This window comes from Cavia porcellus, unplaced genomic scaffold, assembly GCF_034190915.1.
Source record: "Cavia porcellus strain 051 isolate PalLab524CR breed Dunkin Hartley unplaced genomic scaffold, mCavPor4.1 scaffold_29, whole genome shotgun sequence".
Classification (NCBI taxonomy): domain Eukaryota; kingdom Metazoa; phylum Chordata; class Mammalia; order Rodentia; family Caviidae; genus Cavia; species Cavia porcellus.
This window is the reverse complement of record NW_026947512.1, coordinates 17,383,132-17,409,124: the sequence shown is the minus strand read 5'-3', so window position 1 is coordinate 17,409,124 and position 25,993 is coordinate 17,383,132. Positions and strand designations below refer to the sequence as shown.

Genomic DNA, 25,993 nt, shown 5'->3' with positions numbered 1-25,993 from the left:
AACGCGGAATCGGAACCCAGGAGCCCAGCTTGGTACAGAGAGCTGGCCAACGGCCCTCTCGGCCACGGTGCGCCCCACCATGCGGCTCTCCTGGCCGCCATGCGGCTCTCCAGGCCGGATTCGGGGGTTGCCTCCTCCTGGCAGTGTCCACACTCGGGAGGGGCCGAGGCCGGCACAGCCCGGCGCTCCCCGCCTCGCTTGGGCCTCGGCCAGGGCGCTGGGTACGCGCAGGCCTCTGAACCCCGAGGCCTGGCCTCCCACCCGGCCTCCGCGACTGCCCTGCAGCGGCTGCCCGCCGTGTTTACTTCCGAAGCCGCCCGGGGCCCACCCGGCTGACCGGCCCATCCGGTCGCGGAAGGAAAGCCCTGGACACCGCCCCTCCGGCTTGGGCCCGCAGGGCCGGACCGAACCGGCTCGCCCCGCCTTTGTGACACGGCCCCGCCCCGCGCGGGTTAAGTAGCGACCGGAACCGCCCGGCCTGCTGCCGTCTGCTGCTGCGCCGAGCTGCGGCCTCGCCGGCGGGTGGCCGCGTCCCCGTGCCTCGCTCGGTGTCCCCGCGCCATGAAACGCGGCCGCCCCGCAGCGCTGCGCTGCCTGCTGCTCCTCCGGGCGCCCGCGCTGCTGCTCCTGCTGCGCGCAGCCGCGGTGCAGGGTGAGTGGGGCGGGCGCCCCGGGTGCGGCGGGGCGGGTGCGCGGGGTGCTGGGGACCTGGCGGGAGGATCGTGGTCGTCCCTGGTCCCGCGGCTCTCTGGCTTGCGGGCTCCGGTCCTCGCTGGCCCGATCCTGGGACTGCAGGGGAGGGGCCCGTGCTGCGCCGCACGCCTGCTGCACGGCTTCGGGGACAGGTGTGGAGAGTTGGGGAGTCTGCGCTGAGTTTCCAGCGGGCCCTCCCAGAGTGACAGTTGCCACCCCTTCACTGCGCACTGCAAATTCTTTTTAAGGGCGGGAGGCGGAGGAGCTGAGCAGCACCCCCAAGCCCACCTGGGCGCAGAGGCCGGCATGGTCGCTGCTTGCCCCGGTGTTTTATCCTGAGCCTAGCAAGGAACCCAACCTAAACATGCAGTAAATCCTAAACCACTCTTTTAGGGGAGAGGTTTATTTGCTCTCCACTTAATTTAATCTTGACTTAGTGGAGAAGACAGGAGGCCTGCCAAGTGTTGGGGTGCTGGTTCAGGCTGAGTGGAAACAGGCTGATGGAAAGCTTTTGCTCCTGGGAAGTCTTAGGGGAAAAAAATGTGACAGTGAGGGGAGAAGCCACAATTCCTTCCCTTCGCTCCCTAGGTGACTGCGGCCCGCTCCCCGTGGTACCACGTGCCCACCCAGCCTCAGCCTCGGCAGGAAGTACGAGTTTTCCTGAGAACACCACGGTGTTGTACACATGTGACCAAGGCTTTGTCAAAATCCCAGGCAAGCCAGACGCGGTGGTCTGCATCTCCAGCAGGTGGACAGACATTGAAGAATTCTGTAATCGTAAGTGCTGCCTTTTCTTTTAGAAAAGTTGCAGGCCTGGGGTGTGTCTTGTGAGAGTTATTTTTATACCCCTTTGGAGTGACTGGTAATTGATAGTTTTCTAACTTATTAAGCTCCAGGGTTGTATACCATGCTGGCAGTGCACCTGCCAGCTAATTGAAGGCTTACTCCCCAGGGCAGGTCTGTTTCTTCATTAGGAGTCTTTCTTCCTAATGCTGTGTTTTCTTGGGTTTCGTTTGGTAAAGTAGGATTTTGCAAATACAATGTTTGGTGATGTCTTTAAAAGCACTCTATATTTACTTAAAGATTTATTCTATAGATAGCCCCGATTTGAGATTCAGGCATGCATCACTTCATGATGGGAGTATGTTCCGAGGAGTGCATTTTTAGGCAGTTTTACAGTTATCTGAACTCAGATCTTGATGGTGCAGCCTGCTACACACCTGAGCTTTGGGGTGAACTCAGCTGCTGTCAGGCTGTGGACCTGAATACTGTGAGCAACTGTAAGACAGTGGTGTTTCTAATCATAGAAAATGTATAGTAAAAAATATGGTGTAAAAGACAAAAAAAAAAAAAAAATGTAGGGCTCTTACCCATGAATAGAGTGCAACCCATTCAGGACTCCTTCTGTTTCTCAGGAGCTATTCCTGTTCCCCATCCCTTTTCTCTGGTAAATTTTCCTACTCTTAAAAAAAATAAATAAAAATAAAAACCATGAGTGGAAGTTGCAGAACCAAAGTTGCCCTGGGTATCAGTGAGTGAGGAGGAGGTGGATGTGAAGGCCTAAGACATTACTGTGTACCTCTGTAGACTTTTTAAACACTGCACATTGAGTCTTCTCTAAATTTATTAAAAATTATTTTCTTTCTTCAATAATAAATTAGCTTTACTTTTTAAGCTTTAACTTTTTTATTTAAAGAGAAAACAAAACAAGGGTAGAAATATTACAGAATTTCAAAAAGAATTAACGCTAAGAAATCACTAGTTGATAAATTACCTATTGTCATCTTAGAAACAGTTGTTCAAGTCACAAAATTAAAGTATAGAAAGTGGACAATGAGAGTGCAAACCATTATGTTCAATGACCCAATAAAATTTTAGTAATATGGTTATCTGTCTTATACACTTAAACATACATGCAGTTATATTCTTTAAAGCACTTTCCTTCCCTTTCTTTTTTACAATAGCTATTACACATTTTGGATCTTATTACTGCTACAGTTTTTAATTACTTTTTATACCAGAGGGACAATGGATATTTATAAATATGATTCTTATTTATTTCACTTATGAGGTTAGTTTCCAGTTGCCTCCATTTACCTAGAAAGGCCTCAAGATCATCCTTTTTATAGCTGAGTAATATTCCATTATAAAAAAATACCACATCTTTTTCATCCACTCTACAGTTGATGGGCATTTTGGTTGTTTCCAAGATTTAGCTATTAAAAATTGTGCTGCTATAAACATGGGTACACATATGTCACTGTGACATGACCTTTTTCAGTTTTTCTGGGAAAATACCCAGGAAGGAAATAGCTAGGTTGAATGGAATTCCAATCCTTGTCTTCTGAAGAATCTCCATACTGATTTTTATAGTGGCTGCACCAGTCTGCACTCCCACCAACAGTGAAGAAATGTTCCCCCTCCCCACCCCCGCAGCCTCGCCAACATTTGTTATCAGTTGATTTCTTGATGTAGGCATTCTTTCTGGAGTGAGATGAAATCTCAGTGCTGTTTTAATTTACATTTCTTGAGTGACCAGCGATGGTGAACGTTTCTTCATGTGTTTATTTGCTATTCGTATACCTTCATCTGAGAAATGTGTATTCGTTTCAGATGCCCATTGTTGAAGAGGGTCTTTGAATTGGGGGGGCTGATGTTTTTTAATTCTTTGTATGTTTTGGATATAAGTCTTTTGTCTGAAGGGTTGCTTGGTTAAAATTTTTTCCCATTCTATGGGTTTTCTTTTCACTGTGTTAGTGATTTCTTTTGAAGTGCAAAAACTTTTCAATAATACGAGGTCCCAGTTGATTCCTTGAAGTGTTTCTCATGCCATTTGTGTTTTGTTCATGAATTCTCTGCCTACCCTCTGTCTCCAAGACTTTTACCTACCTTATCTTCTAGTAGATTCAGTGTTACTCTTTTAATATTTGTATCTTTGATCCATTTTGCCTTTAGTTTAGTGCATGGTAATAGGCATGGGTCTAGTATCAATGTTGGGCATATGGAGAGCTAATTTTTCCCAACACCATTTATTAAAGTGGTTAGCCTCCTTCCAGCGAACATGTTTAGCCCCTTTGTCAAACAACAGGTGGCTGAATATCTTTGTAGTTGTGTTTGCATCTTCTAATCTGTTCCATTGATCCTCATGTCCATTTTTTTGCCAGTACCAGGCTGATTTTTATCACAATTAAACTTTAACTTTTTAAATTATTTTCTTTTTGAAATCAGAACTCGCTGAGTTGCCCAAACTGGCCTTCAATTCCTGCATTGAAGCAGTTGTCTTGTCTCAGCTCCTCGGTAGCTGGGAATATAAGCCATCAGGTCCAATTTAATTTACCTTTTAAACGCTAACATAGTAACACATAGCATTAAATACATTGAATAACTCTACAAAAACATTTTTTCTTTGTGTGCTTCTTTCTATTTCACTTAAATTATTTTTTAACTTTTTAAACCTTTTCTGAAAAATTGAAATAATCATATTAGCCTAGGATCTAAGCCCCATCTTGAGTCAGGTGCTTTAGATTCACTGTTTTTCACTGCTCATCTTGTCCTACTAGCCAGGGCCAAGCAGGGAGTCCCCGTCCTCCAGGGTAACAATGCCTCCTCCTGGAACAGCTCCTGAAAGGCTGCCCAGGCTGGTTGCGCTAACTCATTTTTTTAATAAGTAAAAGGCGTGCACTCTAAAATAATGAGAAGTATGGGATAGAAAATGAATAAACCAGTAACATAGTTGCATCTTATGATTAGCAAGTATTATGAGCTATTCTCAAATGTATATGCTGTACTTTCTAACACTGCCACACCGTGTAAATATTTCCACCAAAAGCCTCCAAACACATGAGTAATGAATGTACTGTGATGTCACGATGACTTATGGCCTCACCGACCAATAAGAGTTCATCAGCTCTATCCCAGCCTGCTGGGACCACCAGTGTATATGTGTCTGTCACTGACAGGAATACCATGTGCTGCCTCACTGTATCCAAGGAAAGAGAAAAACAAGAGTTTCTGCCTGCCTTTGAACAAATGGAATCAATGGAAGCTACCCTAAATATAGAACATAGGGATGCCACCAATAACAATGTGTAAAGTAGGCTTTAACTTGCATTTTTGTTTTTGCCTTTGTTCATATTTTTAGGTAGCTGTGAGGTTCCACCCAGATTACCTTATGCAATCCTCAAAAGTGCTTATATCAGTAAGAATTATTTCCCGGTTGATACCGTTGTGGAGTATGAGTGCCGGCCAGGCTATAGGAAAAAGTATCCTATACAATCGGGAAAAATAACTTGTCGTGATGATTTAACATGGTCCACTCCTGCGGAATTTTGTGAAAGTGAGTACAATTTTTAAAACCTGATATTTGAGGGGAAAGTTACCTGTTCCTTTGTTCAGGGTGCAACTCTGCATGTACCTATTATTAGGTATGTATGATTTTTCTCTGTTGCTGGGTCGTAAACCCAGGGCTTTGTGTATGCTAGGCAAGTGCTAGACTACTGAACCACTTCACCAGCCCCTAGACGATTCTTAAAAGAATGATGAAAGTGATTTTGTTTTAAATTAGACACTGAATGTTTATGCGATTGCTATACTTATTCTCAAATTTCACGTTTAGTTTGAGGTTACCTAAAATGGCTATCTATTCTAAGACTGGGCTTTTTGAAACCTCGCAAAATGAAGGCTGAGTTAAAGTTGAAAGATGAGAAATATAAATGGTTTAGAGAATGAATTTGCTTGATGAGCCTGATAATTTTTGACAAAAAATGTTTCCCAGGCTGATTGAAGAATAATTAAGAAATACTGACTTGGGCTGGAGATAATAGCCCGAGCCCAAGACTGCTTCATAAACACGGTGGTCCGAGTTCAGTCACCTCGCACCTCCGTGCACCTCGCATGTGCATGCACACACAGATGTTAAAATATGCGTACATACAAGATATACACAATGCTTTAATATACATTTACATTGTGAAATGGTGACCACATCAATCTGGTTAACATATCCACCACTTCACATAGCTAACCTTGTGCATGTCTGATTTAATGAAAAACACTTTGCGTTCTCTTTAGAAAAACAGTGTCCTAATCCTGGAGAACTAGTAAATGGTAATATCAATGTAACAACTGACCTATTACTTGGTTCTCAGATCTTCTTCTCGTGTGACCCAGGGTAAGTTTTATTATACTGACACTATATTTAACAAATGTGAAAGCAAATTAGGCTTTGAGATAGAAATTGTTCAAGAGCAGTGTTTCCAGCCTTTTAGCAACTAAATCTTTCTCCTGCAGATCTTTCATTATGATCTCTTAAAGCTGTAGGTCAGGAATAAAGTAGGTCAGAAAGGGAAGCTTTTTTTTTGGGGGGGGGTCTTTTTTTTTTTGAAACAGGATCTCTCTATGCAACTCAGGCTGGCCTTGAGCTCACATTGTACCCTAGGCTGGTCTTGAACTGGCAACAATCCTCCTGCCTCAGCCTCCTGAGTGCTGGGATTATAGGCATGAGCCACCACGCTGCCAGGAAGGGAAGCTTTTATACCACCGACTTCTCTAACATCTTAGATTTCATATATGTGATTCAACATAAACTTTTAAATCTGATTAGTAAAGCAAAGCAGTTGATTTGCTGATGATACTCACAGAAATAACAGTCCTTAAAATGTTAAATATGAAGACAGTTTAATTGACACACATAATGAATTTGAGTTTTTCCACATTTAAACAAACTTTATTAGACATTATGGCCTAGATACATTTCTTAGTATGAAAATGCATAGTTTTCTAGTAGGAAAAAGAATTCACCCATTTCATACCATCAGTGTCTTAAATACATTTGGATTTTTTTTTTTTGGTGGTGGTACTTGAACCAAGCACTTTTGAACTGAACTATTCCCCTACCCCTTTCCAATACTTTTGAGACAGTTTTGTTAAGTTGCCAAGGTGAGGCTCAAACTTGGGATTGTCCTGCGCTAGACTTGCATAGTACTGGGATTATTGGCCTATACCACTGGCTGGTTTACAGTTGGAAGCTTAACAAATGTTTTTTTTTTTGGTCTAATTTTTTTTTTTTTTTTTTGTCTTTTTCCTTTTTATCGGTACTGGGGATCGAACTTACGACTGCCTGCTTGCAAGGCAGGCACTTATGCCATTGAGCTAAATCCCCAGCCCCTTGGTCTAATATTTGCAAATCAAAGTATATTTTCTCTTTACTTCTTGCTCTTTCCACAGATAGTGGTTGGGTCATTACTATCAAATCTAGAAAGTATTTTGGACCCTTTAAATATATTTTGTTGTTCTGTATTGATCTTTTAGAACTAGTATAAAATAGTGAATAATTTTATTATTTAAAGTGTTTTTAACACTTTTATCTTTTCTGACATGTGCCTGTGCAAATCAAAAGCTGTTCTGTATATCTTCTATTTCTTTACCCACTTGGATTTCATCTTTATACACATTTTTTCCATTCCTTTAAATCTTACATGGGCTTTTCACAACTGTTCTTGTCTTCTTTTACTGTTATAGTAAATATTTTAAGATGATGCTCTGGAGAATTTGAGATGAGTCAAATATGTGTGAGTGTAACAGAAACATTTTTCTCCCCCTATTGCTCTAGGTATAGATTAACCGGTGAAGCCTCTGCTTTTTGTATGATTAAAGGAAACGCTGTTGGTTGGAGTAGCAGTCTTCCAACGTGCATAAGTAAGTCTTTAAAAATCTGAACCCACAGGTTATGGGGATGAATGATCAGTGATAAACTGCCTCCTTCTCGCTAAGCATTCTCCAGTGTGTATGTGTACTACTTTCTCTATTCAATGTGTGCTTTTCATAATTTAAAGACCTTTTGTAACTTACGTTTCTTAATTTATTAGCTGGGACGTTAAACCATTGGGCTTCTCAGAGTCTCAGTATCCTTAGCCTCAGGAAGAGAATTACACATAAGCTTGGGTTTGCATGTTGCTCAGTCATTTAATATCTAGCATTCCTCCAAATAGGTTGGGAAGTTAGGGCATTTTCCCCTCATAGTTCTATGGAAGAAAACATTGTGAATCAGAGTTTCTATATGACTTAACTCCATGCCTACAACAGGTGGTATAAGGAGGCATTTAAGCCAGGTCTCAGCTCAAGCCCATCATTTTTCTAAGACTTAGTGTTGCTTACATGTCTCTTGAGGATAATAATTATCTAGAAGTTTTCTAAACTGTGATACGTTTTATCTGTAGAGAAGTAAGGTTATAAGATCAAAAAGAAATATGGTTTCTGAGCCTGAGAATCTTCTCCAAGGAAAGGCAGGGCACAGAAATAATACTCCAAGGATTTATGCCCAATATATGTCCACTGGAAACATGCCTCTCGCAAATTGAGAGAGGAAAATAATATGGAACATTTTTATTTATTTTTAGGTGCTGGTCATTGAACCATATGCTACAACAATGAACCATATGCTAGCCCACGACCTTTTATGATGTGGGCTTTGTTCCTTCCATCCTTCTCTGTACACCCAGCTTGTACGTCTGTAAACAACTTCCAAAAACCCTCTTGTCAAAACTATTACTAAATTCATTTCTTTGTGTTTGTTAGGAACAAGAAACACGTAGACTTAGTGTCATTTATCAAGCACTTGTTGACTCACACTGTGTGGCAGACTGTGTGACAAGAGAAAGCCTGACCCCACAGGGGCCTGCCTCCTGTCATGCACCCGTGTACTCACCCTTCTCTGTCTGCCACTTCTGTTTTTCACCTTAGCCCTGTTTTTAAATTGTCATCGTTCCTACCCATTACCACCATTCCCATTTTCACTGACGGCTCGAGATACTGTGAATATATTTCTAGTCCAGGCAACGTGAACCAAAGCAGACAGGCAACTTCTCCATCTGAGGCTATTGTTTTCACAAGCCACTGCTGCCACAAATTCCTCAGAGATGTGGCCATCAGCATATGTTCCAGCACAGAAGAGCTTTTTCGCTGCAGGCCACCTTTTCCTCATGCCGTCCATGTCTAAGAGCCCTGATGTTTGTATCTCCCTCTTGGCTCTGAGGCATTTCTGACTCAGCAGCGACTGACATCTGTGTCTTGCAGGAAGCAGCCCTTTTCCTAAGCAGTCTGGGGTCTTCTGCTATCCTTATAAAACTTGGAGTTTTAGAGTCTTTTTTTTCACATAGCTTTTTTGTGTTGACAGTACGAAAGGCGTCAGGTGGGAAGTAAATTCTCAGACAGTGAGCTGCTGCATTCAGCTCCAGGCTGTGGCCCTTTCATGAGGTCACCGGTGTCCATGTGTGGATGTGGAGATAGAGATGTGGCTCTGAAGAAGGAAGAGCAGCGTCGCGTTCTAGAATTCTCCTTAGCTGTAAATCAGCAGAAGTCCTACTTTTCCTGAATGACTCCTCAGTGAGAAAGCCTCACTTTCTCTGAAGGAAGAGCTGTGTTCCTATTTCTTTGCTGATGTTTTCTTTTTCAAAATTAATTTTAGTTAACCAACTAGTACAAGCTAGCCTGAAGCCAGTTCCTTCTATACTTTCTCTTTAACTCTTCATGTGAATCACTAAGTGATCTTGCTTTATCTCTTCTGTCTACTTTTCACATCTGCTCCATCTTTCTAACGTGGTTTGTTAACCCTCAGCTGGACTGTTACAGCCACAGCCACCCCTGCCATTTTTAGGATCCAACCTAGAATACAAGCGGAAATCTCTGCTTAAGATCCATCCTTCCCCTTCCCACACTGCAGAGGTTTTTCTTATACAGATAAATGTACAACATGGCTTATGTGCCTGAGACAGGTCCCCAGTGACCCTTATCCAAGCTTCATAGTCATATAGGTCATAGGGGTGTATGCCAGCAGTCAGGACCACCTCACAAATACAGGCCAGTGAAGGAACTCTGAAAGGGTGTTAATGTAGGAATTCTCTCAGGGGCTAGTTCCTAGAGAACATTGTAGAATGGAGAAAGGGGTATAGGAGAGGCTGTCGTTGAGCATATCCCCTCTGCTCTACAGCTTCCCCAACTGATGGGAGAGACAGGGCCAGGACACAGGCTTTAAAGTGTGAGGGGCTGAGGAGGGAATCTTGGGTGACCAGGTCCTAGGCTGACACAGTGGTGGCCTACTGTCTGTATTCTCCCACTCCACTGAGGTTCTGTCCATTGTATCAGAAACACCGATGTGTGGTGGTGTTTTGTTCTTAAGGCTGGTTAGTGTATCACATTCCTTAAAAATCCACACTCCTGAGTCCAGTGTTTGGAGCTAGTCACTGTCTACTTCTCCAAGTTCACGTTTATGCTGTACCCACCCAAGCTGCTTAAGTCTGCTCGCGTACTTCACACTTTTTTGTGTCTCTACATTATTATGTCACTACTGCCACCTAGAATGTCCTTTGGCCACCCTTTTGCCCCTCCGAGTCCTTCCAGAAGGTTTTACAGGTTGGCCAGCATCCTTCCCCTCTCTTTCCATACCACTCATTCACTGCTGTGGTAACCCTCGTGTTCTGGATTGAATTGGATCCCTTTGAATCTTTTACCACACTAGATTTTAAACGTAAGAACTCTACCTTATTCAGCTACATTTCTATTTATATGCAAAATAATGCCTGTTTATTAGATGTTCAGAAAATGTTTGGACTGAACTAAAGGGTAGTGTGTACAGTTTCTGTATCTACTCACTTGCTATGAGAAAGTCTTGATCTAGCTCTGCGTAACAGCCTAAAGTATTTCATCAATTTGCTAATATTCTGTGAGTATGTAAGTACCTACAGTGTAATTGAATTATATGCTTACATGTAATTACGTTTCTTTCCTCCTTAAAAACAAACAAACATGGATTCAAAGAGTTTGAAATCACTAAACTTTTTATTAGGAAAATTACTAACAACTATTTTTTTGAATATAACTAGAGCTTGTGTTTGTTTTATAAATTCAACTACATAGTAAGATTTATCTTGAATAAAAGCCTCTGTGAATTAATATGTTTGAAAATACTCTACCCTACAAGTGACAATACAGTCCTGATACTGAAGGTTTTTTTCAGTATTGTTAGCCATTGAAAAATGATCCATATTTATATTTCAAGCACACCCCATGAATTCCCAACTCCTTTTTTTGTCAGTAATTTTCCCCTCAAGTGAGAAGGTGCTCTCTCCTCCAGTCTGTCTCAGAAGACTACAGCTGAGGTTTAAAGTCAAGTTCCAGTTTCCCCTAAACATGTCTTCTGCCACCCACTTTCTCCTCCAAAGTCCTGCAGCATTTACGATTTTCTAGTGACACTTTGCTATGTACTATATGCAAACCTTATTGTAATTTTTGTTTTATATACATGTTCTAAACCCTATTTCTGTAAATTTGCTTCTAGGTTACCATTCATATGGAATAGCATTTACATTCAAAGCTCTAAATATGCCACCCTTTGTAAACAGACCTTTGTAAACATCCCTTGTTGATAATGCTACATTGAGAAAAATGGTAGATTTGATTTTTTAAAGATCTGTAACTTATTCTAATCCTGTTTTGTTTATAAGTATACCTCAACAGTTTCTTTATTTAAAGGATATTATAATTCTCTTTAAGAAATTATATGTCCAGAACCACCACAAATTGAGAATGGAAGGATTGTAAACGAAGAGGACACTTACGAATATAGACATGTTGTAACATATGAATGTAATAAAGGCTTCGTCCTGACTGGAAAAAGCCACATTTCTTGTATTGTAAGAGATGACGTTGGGGAATGGAGTGATCCACCACCTACCTGCAGAGGTAATCAGCTTGCATAGTTACGTTTTTGCTTTCTTCTTACCCTTAGCTGTGTATGTGTGTAACAATTCTATGAATTTGCTGAGAAAAGCATGGAAAATATGGTATATATGTATATTTGCATTTTTCTGTGGAGCAGTTTTTCATCAGATTCTCACTGCATACATGCAAAGACAATATAAAATGTAGATACGCTAGAAACATTTAAGACTTGTTAAAGGGTTCTAATGTGTTAGAAGAGAGAAAGGAGAAAGAGGGAAGAAGTGAGAGGATTGGGGAAGGAGGAGGATAGAAAAATAGAGCAAAGGAGGGGAGAAAGAAATATTCAAAAAGATGACTGAGAATTTTTCAAAACTGCTAAAATATATCAGGCAGTAGATTCAAGAAGTTCTCTGTATTCTAAACAAGACTAAAAATAACGCCACTTAAAGTAAGGTCAAGGCCAGCCTGAACTGCATAGTGAGAATGTGTCTCAAAAAGACAAATAAATAAATAAAAGATACCTCAAAGCAAAAGAGAGTTTGGGAATTCAAAGCAATGGTAAAATTATACAGAGTCAAAACAGAATAAAACAAAATAAAAAAGCCATCATAAAAGCAACAAAATTAATCACTTGAATTTTTAATAGAACCTTTTTACAAATGACAATACAAAGAAACCTTTCAAATTCTTAATTGCTGCTTGCCTAAATTCTATATCCAGTGAGATATCCTTGAAGAAAAGAATGTTAAATAAAGATGTAGTCAGACAAAAACTGAGAAAACTTGTCACCAACAGACATCAACCTTAAAGGAAATTTTTCAAGTAGAATAAAAATACTGTAATCCTGTTTTCACAAAACAAAAAAAGTAGAGAACAAATCTGCAAGGGTAATGAGTACTGACTTTACAAAACAGAAAAGTGCCATGTCTTCTAGGGCTTGAATTATATACAGAATAAAAACCTATAATAGCAATAAGGCAAAAGGCAGGAGGAAGGAAAATTCATTCTACAAATTACAGTATGTTAGCATTACTGAAAAAGTTGTAAAAGTCCTAATTTGCATAGTTCATTTATAGTACTGTGATGGTGAACCTTTAGAAACCAAGTGGCCAAACTGCAACCTAAAAATCCACTTACTTCTTGCAAAGTGCTAACACTGCAGTTGAACCTGAGTGCTCAGCTACTGGACAATGCTTGGGTGACTTGGGTCATGTGCTGACAGGGGGACCTCTGTGGACCAGCTGGGACATGTGTGCCATAGGTCTGCCAGCACTGGGCTAATTGCTAAGCTACTATGATCTCTAAGATACTGTTGTCTCTAAGGTTGCCACAAAAAAACAGTAAAAGGATGTAGATACGAAAAGCTAACTAAAGAAAGATAGTCTTTATTCCTAAAGGGAACCAAAAAGGCAGAGAAAGGAGATGAAACAAAACAGGTGGGATTGAAAACTAATAATGAAATGGTTGATGTAAACTCATGTGGGACAGTAATTACAGTAAGTGTAATTTAAGACTGTTGCACTAGATTTAAAAAGAAACCCTAATTATTGTTCACAGTAAACACAGTTGAATAATGGAATAGTTGAAAAGAAAGAATAGAAAGATAAACTGGGCAAACTACTGAAAAATCGTGCTACTATATTAATGTCAGTGTTTGCTTAACACAAGACAGTTCATAACACAGGATTCAGTTGAGGAAATCTGAAGTTCATCATCTGGAATTTATATGCACTTGAAAAAATAGCTTCAGCTGATATGTAGAGAGAATGGACAGAAAGATGGACATACACACACGAACAGTTGGAGAATTCAACGTAATTTTTCTTTCTTTCTTTTTTTTTTTTTTTATCGGTACCGGGGATTGAACTCATGACCTCCTGCTTGCAGGGCAGGTGCTTATGCCGCTGAGCTAAATCCCCAGCTACCAAATTCAACGTAATTTTTCAATAATAGAAAAAGCAGTAAAAAGTCATTAAAACTATAGCTCAGATGAACAGTTAAGGTCATATTTACAGAGAAGAGTCTGAACCCAATAACAACAGATGAGCAAATGCTTTCAAATGTACATGGAACATTTACCAAAGCTGAACATATGCGGAGCTCAGAAGATTGATGTTATTTCAGAGCATACTGTCGGACCATAGTGGAGTTAAACTCTACATCAATGACAACAAATACCAGAAACCAGTCCCCAGGAAATTTAACTGTATGGACTCTATGGTAATGAGAAGTTCTCTGGATCAAAAATAAGAATTGGTAGAATAAAGAATTTTTATGTAAGAGGGCCTTTAACATGAAAATTCCTTATACAAACCCCCGCTTGCCCCAGTGATATCTGAGTGCCTACTAGGCACTGTGTTATTGGGTAGGTAGAGGAAACAGAAAAAATGACGCATGCCGCCTGCACGCCTGGAATATACGTGTGCAGGGGCTGGCAGTAGTGATATTGGCAGATGTAAGCTGCAGTGTCAGGGACAGGCGTTGTGTGAACTAATGTTCCAAGTATTTCCCTTAATTTTAGTGTCATGCATTTTGCACAGTCTCCTGTTCCACATTTTTACTATTTTTTTTTACTGACGCAATAATTACACTAATATATGACGTATAATGAGGTACTTTAATACATGGATATGTTGTATAATCCAGTCAAAAGCAATTTACTTCAATGTGCTGTGTTTTTGTTTCACAAATGAGAAAAGCAAAGCTTGGCAGGATTAAAGAATTTGCCAAAGACCTAGCCTGAGGGAGAGCCAGGCATTTTCCTCCTGGCCTCTGGAGGCCTTTGGATAAGTAACCCTGAGGCAAAAAGCCTCTGAGGGCTGTGCTCTTAGGTTTGTGATTCTCAGAATGTTTTTTGAAATCCACTCAGAAGTGAAAAGAGGAACTAAACGAGTGTGTATGAAGTTGATAATAACAAGAAGCAGAGATAGCTATTTTCCCTCAAAACTGAAACAATTTCCCTCACTAACATGTCCGAAGAACATAGGACAAAAAGCTACCATGGGAGAGCTGGGTGTGGTGGCTCTTGCCTGTAATCCCAGCACTCGTGAGGCTGAGGCAAGAGGATCCTTGTGAGTCCGAAACCAGCCTAGGCTACAAAGTGAGCTCAAGGCCAGTTTAAACTGCATAGAGAGACTCTGTCTCAAAATAAAAAGCTACCATGGGGCCAGAACTACAGCACAGCAGCACAGTGCCTGCCTGGTAAGTGCAAGGTCCTGAGTTCAATTCCTGGTACCACAGGGGGAAAAAAGCTACTTTGCTGTGATCACATCAGTCCAGTGCTGGCATCCTGTTTTATGATCTTGAACAGAGAGAAGGACCTTTTCGGAGAGAAAACAAAGGTGCAAGCACTATTGACTCCAACTCTGCTTTCCTTTTTTTCACACAGAAAAGAGTTTAAGAAATCTGTTTCGTGTTGGGCTAAATCTAGTGTAGGTACAATTAATACCAATGCAAAACTGAGTAGTGTTTCAACTCCTTGGGAAATACAAGCTAAGACTTTGTTTCCTAAAAATCTTATCTAAGTCTTGTGGATAGACAAAGAGAATAGCCACAGAGCAGGCAGTGGCTAAGAAAGCTTAACTTTGTTCAGCAATATATAGCTCATTTGTTCTTTAATATTATTCATCCACAGTAAAATCGCCTCCTGTCATCCCACCACAGAAGCCTACCACCACAAGTGCACCAGGTACAACAACCACTCTACCAACTCAGAAACCCACCACTGTAAATACTGCAGGTCCGGAAGTTCCAACAACTCAGAGAAGTACCACAGTAAACGTTCCAGGTACAAAAGTCCCAACAACTCAGAGAAGTACCACAGTAAATGTTCCAGGTACAGAAGTCCCAACAACTTGGAAAAGTACCACAGTAAACGTTCCAGGTACAGAACTCCCACCAGCACCTCAAAAACCCACCACAGTAAATATTCCAGCAACAAAAGTCCAACCAACACCTCAGAAACTCACCACAGTAAATATTTCAGCAACAAGAGTCCAACCAACACCTGAGAAACTCGCCACAGTAAATATTCCAGCAACAAGAGTCCAACCAACACCTCAGAAACCCACCACAGTAAATATTCCAGCAACAAAAGTCCAACCAACACCTCAGAAACTCACCACAGTAAATATTTCAGCAACAAGAGTCCAACCAACACCTGAGAAACTCACCACAGTAAATATTCCAGCAACAAGAGTCCAACCACCACCTCAGAAACTCACCACAGTAAATATTTCAGCAACAAGAGTCCAACCAACACCTCAGAAACTCACCACAGTAAATATTCCAGCAACAAAAGTCCAACCAACACCTCAGAAACCCACCACAGTAAATATTCCAGCAACAAGAGTCCAACCAACACCTCAGAAACCCACCACGGTAAATATTCCAGCAACAAGAGTCCAACCAACACCTGAGAAATTCATCACAGTAAATATTCCAGATGCAGAAGTCTTATCAGTTCCTCAGAAAACCATCACAATCAACACTTCAGATACAAAAACCCCACTAACTAGTCAGAAACCTACCACAGCAAATAGTTCAGCCACAGAGTCAGCCGCAGCTCAGACACCCCCCATAGCAAATGTTTTATCTCCAGTGATCCCACTAGCCACCCAGAATCCCATGCTGGGTACTGCTGTTGCTACACAGACCACACCAACACTTTTCACCACTGTAAAAGCTTCAGTCACACAGACTCTTCCAGCAAGACAAAAGTCCACTCCTAAACGTGTCTCAGTCACACAAAGGTTCACCTCTGCTCGTATTACAGCAGCTGGGAACAGACCTGATACCAGGACAACCATAAAGTCTACAACAGCATCTGAAGAGAAAGATCTGGCTTCAGGTTAGTGGACACTGTTCAGATTTCTTGTGTGTGGGCCCAATGGGCTATGGTGGCGATAGAACTTTGACCCTTAACACTGACACTGAGTGATCTCATTTTTCATAGTAATGCTTTGGACTCAGTCATAGTCATTGAGAAATGTAAATAATAAGATGATATGGTAACTCTGAATTTGGTTATAATCTACTGAAAGGGACTTAGATTTCTAGTAATTTATTGATAGTAGGATTGGATCAGCAACTATTTACTGTTTAAATTATTCAAACTTGCCATCAAGTTACAGATCAAAGTTCCATGATGTTTTTGTTTTCAGTACCTGTCATTTATGTTGTTGAGTCTTTCAAATAGACATAGGCACGGTGTGTGTTTAGTAACGTGTAAGTGTTTACATTTCTTAATTTCTTTAAGTTACAGAAATTTGAGTTACATTTGAACTGTCCCTCACTTTAGTTATATATATATATATATATATATATATATATGGAGAGAGAGAGAGATTAGCAAATAGCAAATTATTAAAAATTTTAAACTTTTTAACTTTCTTTTTTACTTTTTTTCTTTTAGGTTACCGAACTTTCTTATATGGTAAGTCAGGCCATCAGGCAGTTGAAAGAAATTGCCATCAGTGTGAGACATATAGTCCATATTTCTGGAAGAGAATATTGTCTTTTAACTGCCTCAGGAGAACTATCAGAATGCGGTGTCTATGGGTACCCGGGTGGAAAGGGGTGAACGCGCCTTATCAGCGTGTTTTGTGGACACCACTAGGTGCTCGGTATGTTTCTGCAGTTTCCCGGCCCTGTGCTTGCTCCAGGGTAATTCTAGGGCACCTTCAGGTCCTCTGGCCGAGGCGCCACGTAGCGCTGAATGCCCGATGTCTCAGTGCGTCATTCTAGGGACTGAAGAACCGTGGTGTGAAACAGTGTTTGGAAATCTTCAGGGGTTTTTCCATAACTGTAAACTTCACGACCATTTCTAGACCTCTGTCCTATCCTACCTGAGACAGAGTTCTACCTTTGACCACATCCTCCCCTTTCCTGCTTCTCTGTTAGGTATTTGAAGCAAAGTATCTTGAAAAGATAATATTCTTTTGCTGTAGACCTGAGGCCCAAAGCACTTACCTGTGTTGCAGTTCTAGTAATTAATTATTTTGTTTTGTCCATAAATGTTATTTTATGTTACACATTAGCAAGATTAATAAACTTCTAAAAAAGATGCTAAGAAAAATGTTTGTTAAGGAGAAATACAGCTCAATTGGCATACTGATAAGTCCAGTGGAAAATACAACTTTATGATGAAGTGTTTATACTTTTGAATTATGTATTTGTCAGTTAAGCTCCCCATTTTTGCATGCATGAACCAGCCAAAGGACATTAAATCTGAGACATTTTGTTATTATTACTACTATTGTTACTTATAAATGGTTATTTTACATTTTAAATGCTAAAAGATTTTTAAAGTTAAAAAATTTATGATGAACAATTCCACCAACTGGAATTCACTCTGTTTAACCTATATTATAAGTAGGAATAAATGTATTCTAAATAAAAAAAAAACTCACGATTTAATGATTTAACATTCACAGAAATGAAGGGTTTAAGAGTGCTTTACTCAACTCCCCAATGGTTGTCACTGAAGGTTTGAAGAGCTTATTTTCGCTGAAATTTTTGAAGCTTATTACCTATATTTTATTTCCTAGGAAACTCTCCTAGGATTGTTGTAATCTCAGTGTATGCTAAAAAATAAAGAGGGGCTTCTTCCTAAATTAGATATATGGCAACATTTTTTATAATCTTACACAAATTTTAAAATTATCTTTACTTCTTAAACTTATTATGTGGATCAAGTCATTACCTCACTTTAAAGATAAGTAAATTATACTGCCAGAAATGGCCTGTTGATTACATATACTGCAGTGTACCTGAAGGATGTGGATGATATTAGAATGTGGCGAATGCTTGACTCCCCCCATTTTTTAATTCCACTAAGAAGGACTGACAGATGTCACAGAATTTCCCAGTTTACCTTGTAAATGACATTGGTGTTTTGCATTTTAAAGTTACCCTTCCTCTGACTGTGTACTGATGTTTCTCTTTTTTTAATTCTCTCTTTCTGCTAAGGACCTATCTAGACATTTTTTCTCCTAATCGTCTCCCCATGAAGTTTTAATTCCACCTATGTACTATATATTAATTCCTCTATCTCTATCTGTGTCTCTCTCCCTGTCTCACTATGTGTTTATCTATCTGTCTGTCTATCTATCTATGGACTATTACTACTACTGAAAATACATGTTCTAAATAATTTAAGTTTTATAGTTTCTAAAGATTATAAGAAGAAAATAGGTAATTTGCAGGCAGATACTGGTTTGAATCTGTTTTTATTTAGCAAATATTTTACCTGAGTAATTAAGATCGTTCCTCAGTTTTCTTGTATATGAGATGGAGATTAGGATTTTTGTTTTGTTTTGCTTTGTTTTGGGGACATGGTTTCTCTGTGTAGTTTGGGCTGGCTTTGAACTTATTGTGCAGTCCAGACTGGCCTCAGACCCAACAGTGCTCCCATCTCAGTTTCCCAAGTGCTGGGATTACAGGCGTGAGCCACCACGCCTGGCTACTATTTTTATGTAAAGTCTTTGGCTCTCTCTGTCCTAATGGATATGAGAATTCACTGCCAGTGTCAGAAGTTGGAGGAATGTGGTCTTTCAAGAGTCAAATCATGTAGTAACTCTTATTTCCCTTAGGTGGATCTCTGACCATCATATCATTTCCTCTGTCTACACCGAAGGAAAGCAGAGTTTTCCATTCAGTTCATGTTTGCATGCAAATACTATTCTGAGATTTTTGTACATGTTATTTTGTTGCTTGTCAAAGCAATCTTATAATACTAGCATTTATTTTACATTTTTCAGTGGATAAAACCATGTTTTTGTATGATTTGCAGTTTGCCTTCCAAGGTTACAGAGCCTGGTAGGCAGTAAACAGCGGCAGTGACTAGTTTGTGTAGTACCAGGTACTTTTTAAAGATCTGTCCTCATAGTAGTGACAGGCCAGGACTATATGATTCAAACTAAACAGTTGAGGGAGCCAGCTGCTCTACTACTATTATTTTACTTTTCTCATGCATTTCTGAAATTCTGTATTGTGACATTCATAAGTCCTTTATGGGTCAATTGAAAGAACGTGACAAAGAGAATACATGGTGAAGTACATACAATGTTCCTTCTGTATCCTTTATCGTCTATATCCTTATTTATCCTTTATATATCTACTTGAATGTGATATATATTGCAAGTAGTCTCAGTATAACTGTGCTTGCAAGAGTCTTGACTAAAGTATTTGTTTAAAATGAATAGGGTGCTAATACAAGCATTGTCACTGTCTCAGTTTATATTCTATGTGTGCCATATTTATACGTCACTATAATGCAACCAAGAAACACCTGCTTTTCAGAGTGAAGAAGTCATATAATCAAGTTTTCTGTGATACGTTGTCTTTTTGAATTTCCTTTATTTAAAACAAAAATTGAAATGCAGAGACAGAATCCAGTGACCACGGGAGAACCCTTCAAGCATTCTATGGACGTGGCTTTGGGGAGGGCATGTTGCATCTGCATTACACATCTGAAAATTTAAGTTCTAGTGAGCACATTTATCTTCTCTCTGCAAGTCTCTTTCTAGTGTGACCTCATTTGTCCACAGGTTCTTTGTCCTGTTGCTGTATCAAGTATGATTATGATCAAGAACGAGACTTAATCTTCGACTTCTCGGGTTGCCCCTAACACATGGAATGTGGGAATTGACTTTCGTGTTTGACATCTAGATCGCTTCTACATTTTCTGTTTTCATTTCAATTCCAAATGCAATGTTAAAATGGTAGAGTTACTAGAAACTGAGAAAAACTCAAAATTGGAGGTAGGGCTAAGTTACAATTTGTTTTATAGATAGTCTTTCTGAGCTAATGGTACAGTCTAAGGATATCAGTTAAGAACATCGACTAGGGAGAATACTGCAAGGTGTATCTCTTGTGGAAATTGCTGGTTTTTAAAAACTCTGTGGTGGTGCATTCCTGTAATCCCAGCACTTGGGAGGCTGAGGCAGGAGGATTGCTGTGAATTTGAGGCCAGGCACTGGGCTACAAAGTTTTGAGTTCAAGGCCAGCCTAAACTGCATGGTGAAACTTTGTCTCAAACAGAAAAAAAAAAAAAAAAAAAAAAATCTGAGCATTTGTATTTTGCTGATTTGGAACCAGAAACACTCACTTGACACATTAGCTTCAGTTGAGTTTTTAGTGTCATCTGTAATTTCCTTTGAAGCACAGACCTAAGAGTGGAGTCCAGGAACACTGAAGGATCAGGTGGGGGAAGAACTTAGAGAATGGAGATGGGAGAGGCAAGTACAGATGGGGGGTTTTAGGAAGAGATTGTAAAAAAGCAGAGCTTTTATAGAGGTGATTTGCGGTTGATAATTTCTCTGACTATTCGCTGCTGTTAAGCTCATAATCACACTTTTTAAGCTCAGAAATAGGTCCAGGTTTCCTACATGAAACCTGTCATGGACTGAGTGCTGAGGAGCATGCCAGGTAGGTGTAGTGAGTATAATTTGCTTTTAGTCTTTCCATGCAGCATCTGTCCTGCAGAGGCCTGGGCTGACTCCACTCTAAACTAAGCAGATGCCCCTCTTGCATATAGTAAATTTTACTTTCTGAGGCTTCATTCAGCTACAAAATTAGCATGAACTCAAATACACCTTTATCCCTGAAGTCACATAATGCAGTCGTCACATTTAACGTTCGAAATGGAGTGTGATTGCGTGGGAATGAACGTTTAGGGTCCTTTCAAGCCTGTCGAAAATATGTATTTGAGATCTGAATTATTTTCAACATTTATTTCTTTTTCTTTCAAAGGTAACAGGGCTGATAATACATACTTGGTCAGTGTCGGACTAGTGACATGAGGACACTGCAGAACGTGTTCCTGGTTTTTTTCTTAACATGCTTTGTCATTGCCATGTCTGTCATTGTGAAACCACATGATCAAATGTCACTGCTTATACTGCTATTAACTGTGCTACTGAATTTTGTCTCCCTCAAGGAGTTGGTGTTGGTGTTCCAGTAATAGTTTGTAGTCTAGGTTTAGGCGTATATTGGTGGATCCATCGAACATCAGGGTGAGCAGAAATTCTGATGATTTTGAAAACTTTATTCTTGGCTTTTTTTCCCAATGCAACTTGATACCGCGTCACTAGGTGACTGTCTCAGCTTGGCTGTGTTTCCTCCCTGCCGGGTGGCCGGCTCTTCATTCCTTCTGGGCTGCAGTCCTAACACTACTCTGGAAGAACGGACTGTGGCAGTGGCAGTGCTTTCTTCTTCCTCCTCCTCCTCCCTCTTCTGCTTCCCTTTCCTCCTCTTCACTATTTTTACCTCCTCATTTTTCTTCTCAGTATAATCAAAGATAATAACCGTATTTCCCCCCAAAAAGTAATTGGAAAACCAAAGTCTCACTTTCTCATCTATGAATCAATTCTTTTTTTCTCTACTTACGATAATGCCTGTGCATTGTACAGAAACAAAGAAATCTAGGAAAAGACAACTTCTCTAACATGGTCACAGTGCCTCTGAGTATGTGTTCTTCTGCTTTGTATCTGTTGATACCAATCTTAAGATTAAGAATGGAAGCTCTGGAGTTTGACAGCTCAGCTTGATTTCTAGGCCTGCTGTGTATGAGCCGTGGGCTATGGCCAGCTTAACTTCTCTGGGCCTCAGTTTCTTCATTTGTAACATGGGGAAAATGTCTGCTCATGGGATTATACAAATTGTCACGTGTAAAGAGGTGAAAATGTTGCTTTGCTCATAGTACACACCTGGGTGTGAAGATAGCAACAAGGAAAGAAGGATCATTTGAATGTCTAATCTCTATTGAGCCTAAAATGAAATACAAATACCATGATTGGCTCTGGATGATTTACATGGGGCTGGTTTTGGAGATTTTATTGTTCAGAAACCTAGTTGTAGAATGCACATAAACAGCTTGAACTCTTCCTAAGCTGCCCAGTGCCTGTTCATTTTTTTCATTAATAACTTCATTTTAATGCTATCACTGAATTGCTTATTTTGATTTGCTGGCTTGTGCAAGTTATCTTCTTTTTACCCTCCATAACATTTTTCTTTTTCCTTAAATTAACAGTAGTATTTAAACTGTTATATGTGTTTTGAGAGTTTTAAATTGCTAAATGACTGTCTTGATAGAAAATATTGGACCATTATGTCTTCAGGTGGGTGATGGGGAAAGTTAATCACTTTCCCAGATATTTGTTTGATAGCAATAAAATATTCTAGATACTACAACAGCAAATACAGTGAGATGTGACTCTTTCAGACTTTTTAAGAAATGTGGGTTGAACCTAGCAAAACCTGGGTAAACTTAGGGTAGATTCCTCATCAAAATTACTCTGAAAATCTGGGCACGTGGCTCAGGCCTGTAATCCCAGCCCTCAGGAGGCTGAGGCAGAAGAATCACTGCAAATTCAAGGCCAGCTAGGGCTGTGAAGTAAGTTCAAGGCCAGCCTGAACTGCATAGTAAAATCCTGTTTTAAAAAGATAAATAAAAACTCTAAAGTTTTTTTGACCCTCACTCTTCTGTAGTTTCTTGTCCCAGATTTCTAGCATTGGTATGCTATTTATTCAGCACATTTTTAAGTTATTAATGTGCAGCGTATTTTCAGTTCACCAAAGCCTGTGCTCTGGGACTCCGTGGTCAGGAGGAGGCCGCCCAGTGAGTGTATCAGTCCCTTTTGACCTGTGTCACTTTCCACGTATCCTTTGTTGAAATACTTTGCCATGGTATTTTTAAGAAGATAAAAAGTGCTGGCACAAAGAAGATGTGAGTATTTTTTTGAATTGGACTTTAAGATTGTGGAGTAAATTTAACTGATTAGTTTCTGAAACAGGAAAATTCCTGCGAAGTCTACTTGTCCTACTTAGGAAGTCTAAGATGTTAAGGGTAAGAGTTAACTTTATACCTGATAATTAATTCATAGTGATTATATATATATATAATTAAAATTTGAGTTTAAGGTAGGGTAAAGTAAAAATGATAATGTAACCCCATCCTTTGTATTACTCAGTAGTATTGGATTTTTATGACATTTTAATGTAAGTATGGGAGTGTAAGCAAATGCTTTATTTTCCTATTTGATTGGAATTTAAATTATATATAATTCAGTTAGTTTTTCTCCCTCTTTACTGTCCAGCCAATATGAGACATATGAGAACAAAGAATCCAATGTTATATGTCATAACTTAAATGAGTCTGATGCTACCTCAGAAATAACATCTTCTGATAAATTGAAAAAGGTATATATGATTTAAGAAAACCACATTTCTGTATCCTTCAAAATATCTCTCAAGACAGCTGGCTTAGGGTTTCTGCAGACTCTTAGTGGGTAATCGCGTCCTAAGTCTCCGCGCAGAACTGCTTTTCTTTGTCCACTAACGTTGCACGACATCACCTTGATATGTGTTGTCAGTTCTTGACCCGCCAAGGGTGTGCTCATCATCTCATCTTGTGTTTGTACTCTGTTACGCCGATTAGATGGTTTAAGGGCACTAACGTGGGAGACCATGAGTGATGACCCATCACAGGGCCCAATAGGATGCTTTTACTGTGTCACTTTGCGGGATGAGATGATTGGCCTGTTTTGTATGCTGCTTTTGCTAACTGGATTTTAGACTCTCTGGTGTTTAAGAAATAGTACAATATGTGTTACGACGATCTCTTCATAAGTCATGCTTTTAGACCCTAAAAGACACCTTTTTATGTCTAGTACATAAAAGTAACAATGTAATATTATCTGTGAAACTTTATAAACTTTACCAGGTCTTGGTAAATCTTTCATCTTTTCCACACATAGTGTTCAAAGGATTTTCGTTGACTTTTGACTATACTTTAAATGAGTCTAATTTGGCTACCATTTATCTAAGAGAGATAAATGATGTAATTGTTGCTATAGCTACTAAACTGTCCTTGTGGAAGTTTATCCACTGTTTTTAACTTAGTAATTTTGCATTTGCTTTGCAGCCCAAACGAATGAACTTTCTAGTAACTCTTCACATAGCAATTAAAAATTAGTGTTTGTCATCAGTAAGTAAAACCATTTTGATTTTACCTTTCTTCCTTTTTTTTACTTTCAGGACACATGTGTATAAAGTTGACAGTTTTGCTTGTGGTGCTAGTAATCATTGGCTAGCTGACATAGCCAAAGAAGATTTAAGAAGAGACTTTTCAAATGCACAGAATATTTCTAGTTTGTTACAAGTTCTTGGAGCAGCACAGACACAATAAATCCAGTAATGCTGTTTGCTTTGCATGTTACTGTTGTCTTTAGGCTATGTTAGCAATGTCAACAAGGGGACAGGAATCCATCTGGAGTCAAATTCTCAATGACCTAAAGCATCTTGAAAATAGAAGGATTCGCAGAATTGAGAAGATCACTTTCCTAAAAGTATTGAAAAGTAGAGATGTTTTTTATGCTTACAGTGGGAGTGTGGATTTCTCTGACTAGATGTATATGATTTTACTTATAAAAGGAAATAAAAAAGTTAATAATCAGATAGCAAAACCAAAATATCCTATATTTTCTAAACAAAATTGCCAAAGAGATGAACCACATTCTAAAATAATGCTTAAAATGCAAAACACTTTTAGCTATACTTACTTCACTAAAATGAATCCTGATGGTTTTGGCAAAATATTTTTAAAGGAAAACATGTTAATGATCCAGGAATGTGTTTCTTGGCTTCATTGGTGGCAAGGGAGGAATACAGAGTGAAGGACTGATTCTCCCTTTGTTACATAAAACAGGTAATGAACCAGCCCTTCGTCTATGACTTTGTAAGATGGATAGGCTGAAATTTTGTCTTTAGGACAGTCTGATTTTTTGTTTGTTTGTTTGTTTCATTTTATTTCCTCAGGAAAAAGAGCCTTGTGAAAGATATCTTTGATTTAATGTGTTTTAAAAAGTATCCAGGGGCCAGGTGTTGTAGTGCCTGCTGTAATATCAGCACTTGGGAGGCCGAGGCAGGTGGAGTACAATGTTTGAGGCCTGACTGGGCTACTTAGTGAGTTTGAGGTCAGCCTGAAATACACAGTGACACTCATCCTCAGGATATATCCAGGGATAGTAAAATATTGATATAAGAAAAGAGTCTGTATTTCTGAGGATGTTCATAGCCAAGTTGTAAATCTTTTTTTAACATTAATTTATTTATTTATGCTGGCGAATATTTTGGTTTTGCATGTATAACATTTCAAGAAGGTATGTAAATAAAAATTTATTTTCTCTAATTAGAAATAAACAACTACAGCTTCTGGCCTCATGTAGTATTTGAAATTTGTTTTCTTTAATATCAATATTTTATTTCTAAATGAGTCCGTGTCTCCCATAAGTGGTTTTGAATGCTGTCCCTTTGTTATCCTCAGGGGAATCATTTTCAGGTGCTTTTAAATCACACTATACTGTACTTTCTCCAGCACGTGCTACCTTATCTTGATGGTCTTGATACAGTTTGTCATTGACTTACCTAAAGGCAGTCACATTAATTTCTAGGTTTTTAAAATATTCTTTTTTGCCATTTTAAGTGGTAAACTAGAACTAGAATATACATCTAATTAGATTACCAATGATTATGTTGTCATTTTGCTTTGTTTTGTTATTAGTACTTTAAATTCCATTTGCTT

The 25,993-nt window shown here is 39.5% G+C and overlaps 1 protein-coding gene across 18 annotated transcripts; it reads left to right on the top strand.

Moving 5' to 3' along the window:
• Positions 1-449: 449 nt before the first annotated feature.
• Positions 450-25,632, top strand: Cd55 (CD55 molecule (Cromer blood group)). Of its 18 annotated transcripts, none has more exons than XM_005005814.4 (12): positions 453-652; positions 1,282-1,470; positions 4,835-5,029; positions 5,764-5,863; positions 7,304-7,389; positions 11,242-11,430; positions 15,044-15,292; positions 16,184-16,258; positions 16,823-16,843; positions 21,350-21,425; positions 23,508-23,610; positions 24,448-25,632. In XM_005005814.4, the coding sequence occupies exons 1-12, from the start codon at positions 562-564 to the stop codon at positions 24,460-24,462; spliced, it is 1,389 nt and encodes a 462-aa protein (XP_005005871.1). In that variant the 5' UTR covers positions 453-561; the 3' UTR covers positions 24,463-25,632. The 18 variants fall into 18 exon arrangements, 16 of the variants coding, with proteins under 16 accessions (XP_063095706.1, XP_063095707.1, XP_063095710.1 ...); NM_001172882.1 differs by having other exon boundaries at positions 460-652; positions 15,044-15,097; positions 24,448-25,628; NM_001172885.1 differs by having other exon boundaries at positions 562-652; positions 15,044-15,196; positions 24,448-24,462.
• The last annotated feature ends 361 nt before the right edge of the window (positions 25,633-25,993 follow it).

Bases quoted from the DNA above. Each gene is read 5' to 3' on its own strand.
- Cd55 (NM_001172881.1), top strand. From the start codon at position 562: ATGAAACGCGGCCGCCCCGCAGCGCTGCGCTGCCTGCTGCTCCTCCGG. The intron at 653-1,281 runs GTGAGTGGGGCG...TTCGCTCCCTAG, and splicing joins GCGCGCAGCCGCGGTGCAGG to GTGACTGCGGCCCGCTCCCC. The intron at 1,471-4,834 runs GTAAGTGCTGCC...TCATATTTTTAG, and splicing joins CATTGAAGAATTCTGTAATC to GTAGCTGTGAGGTTCCACCC.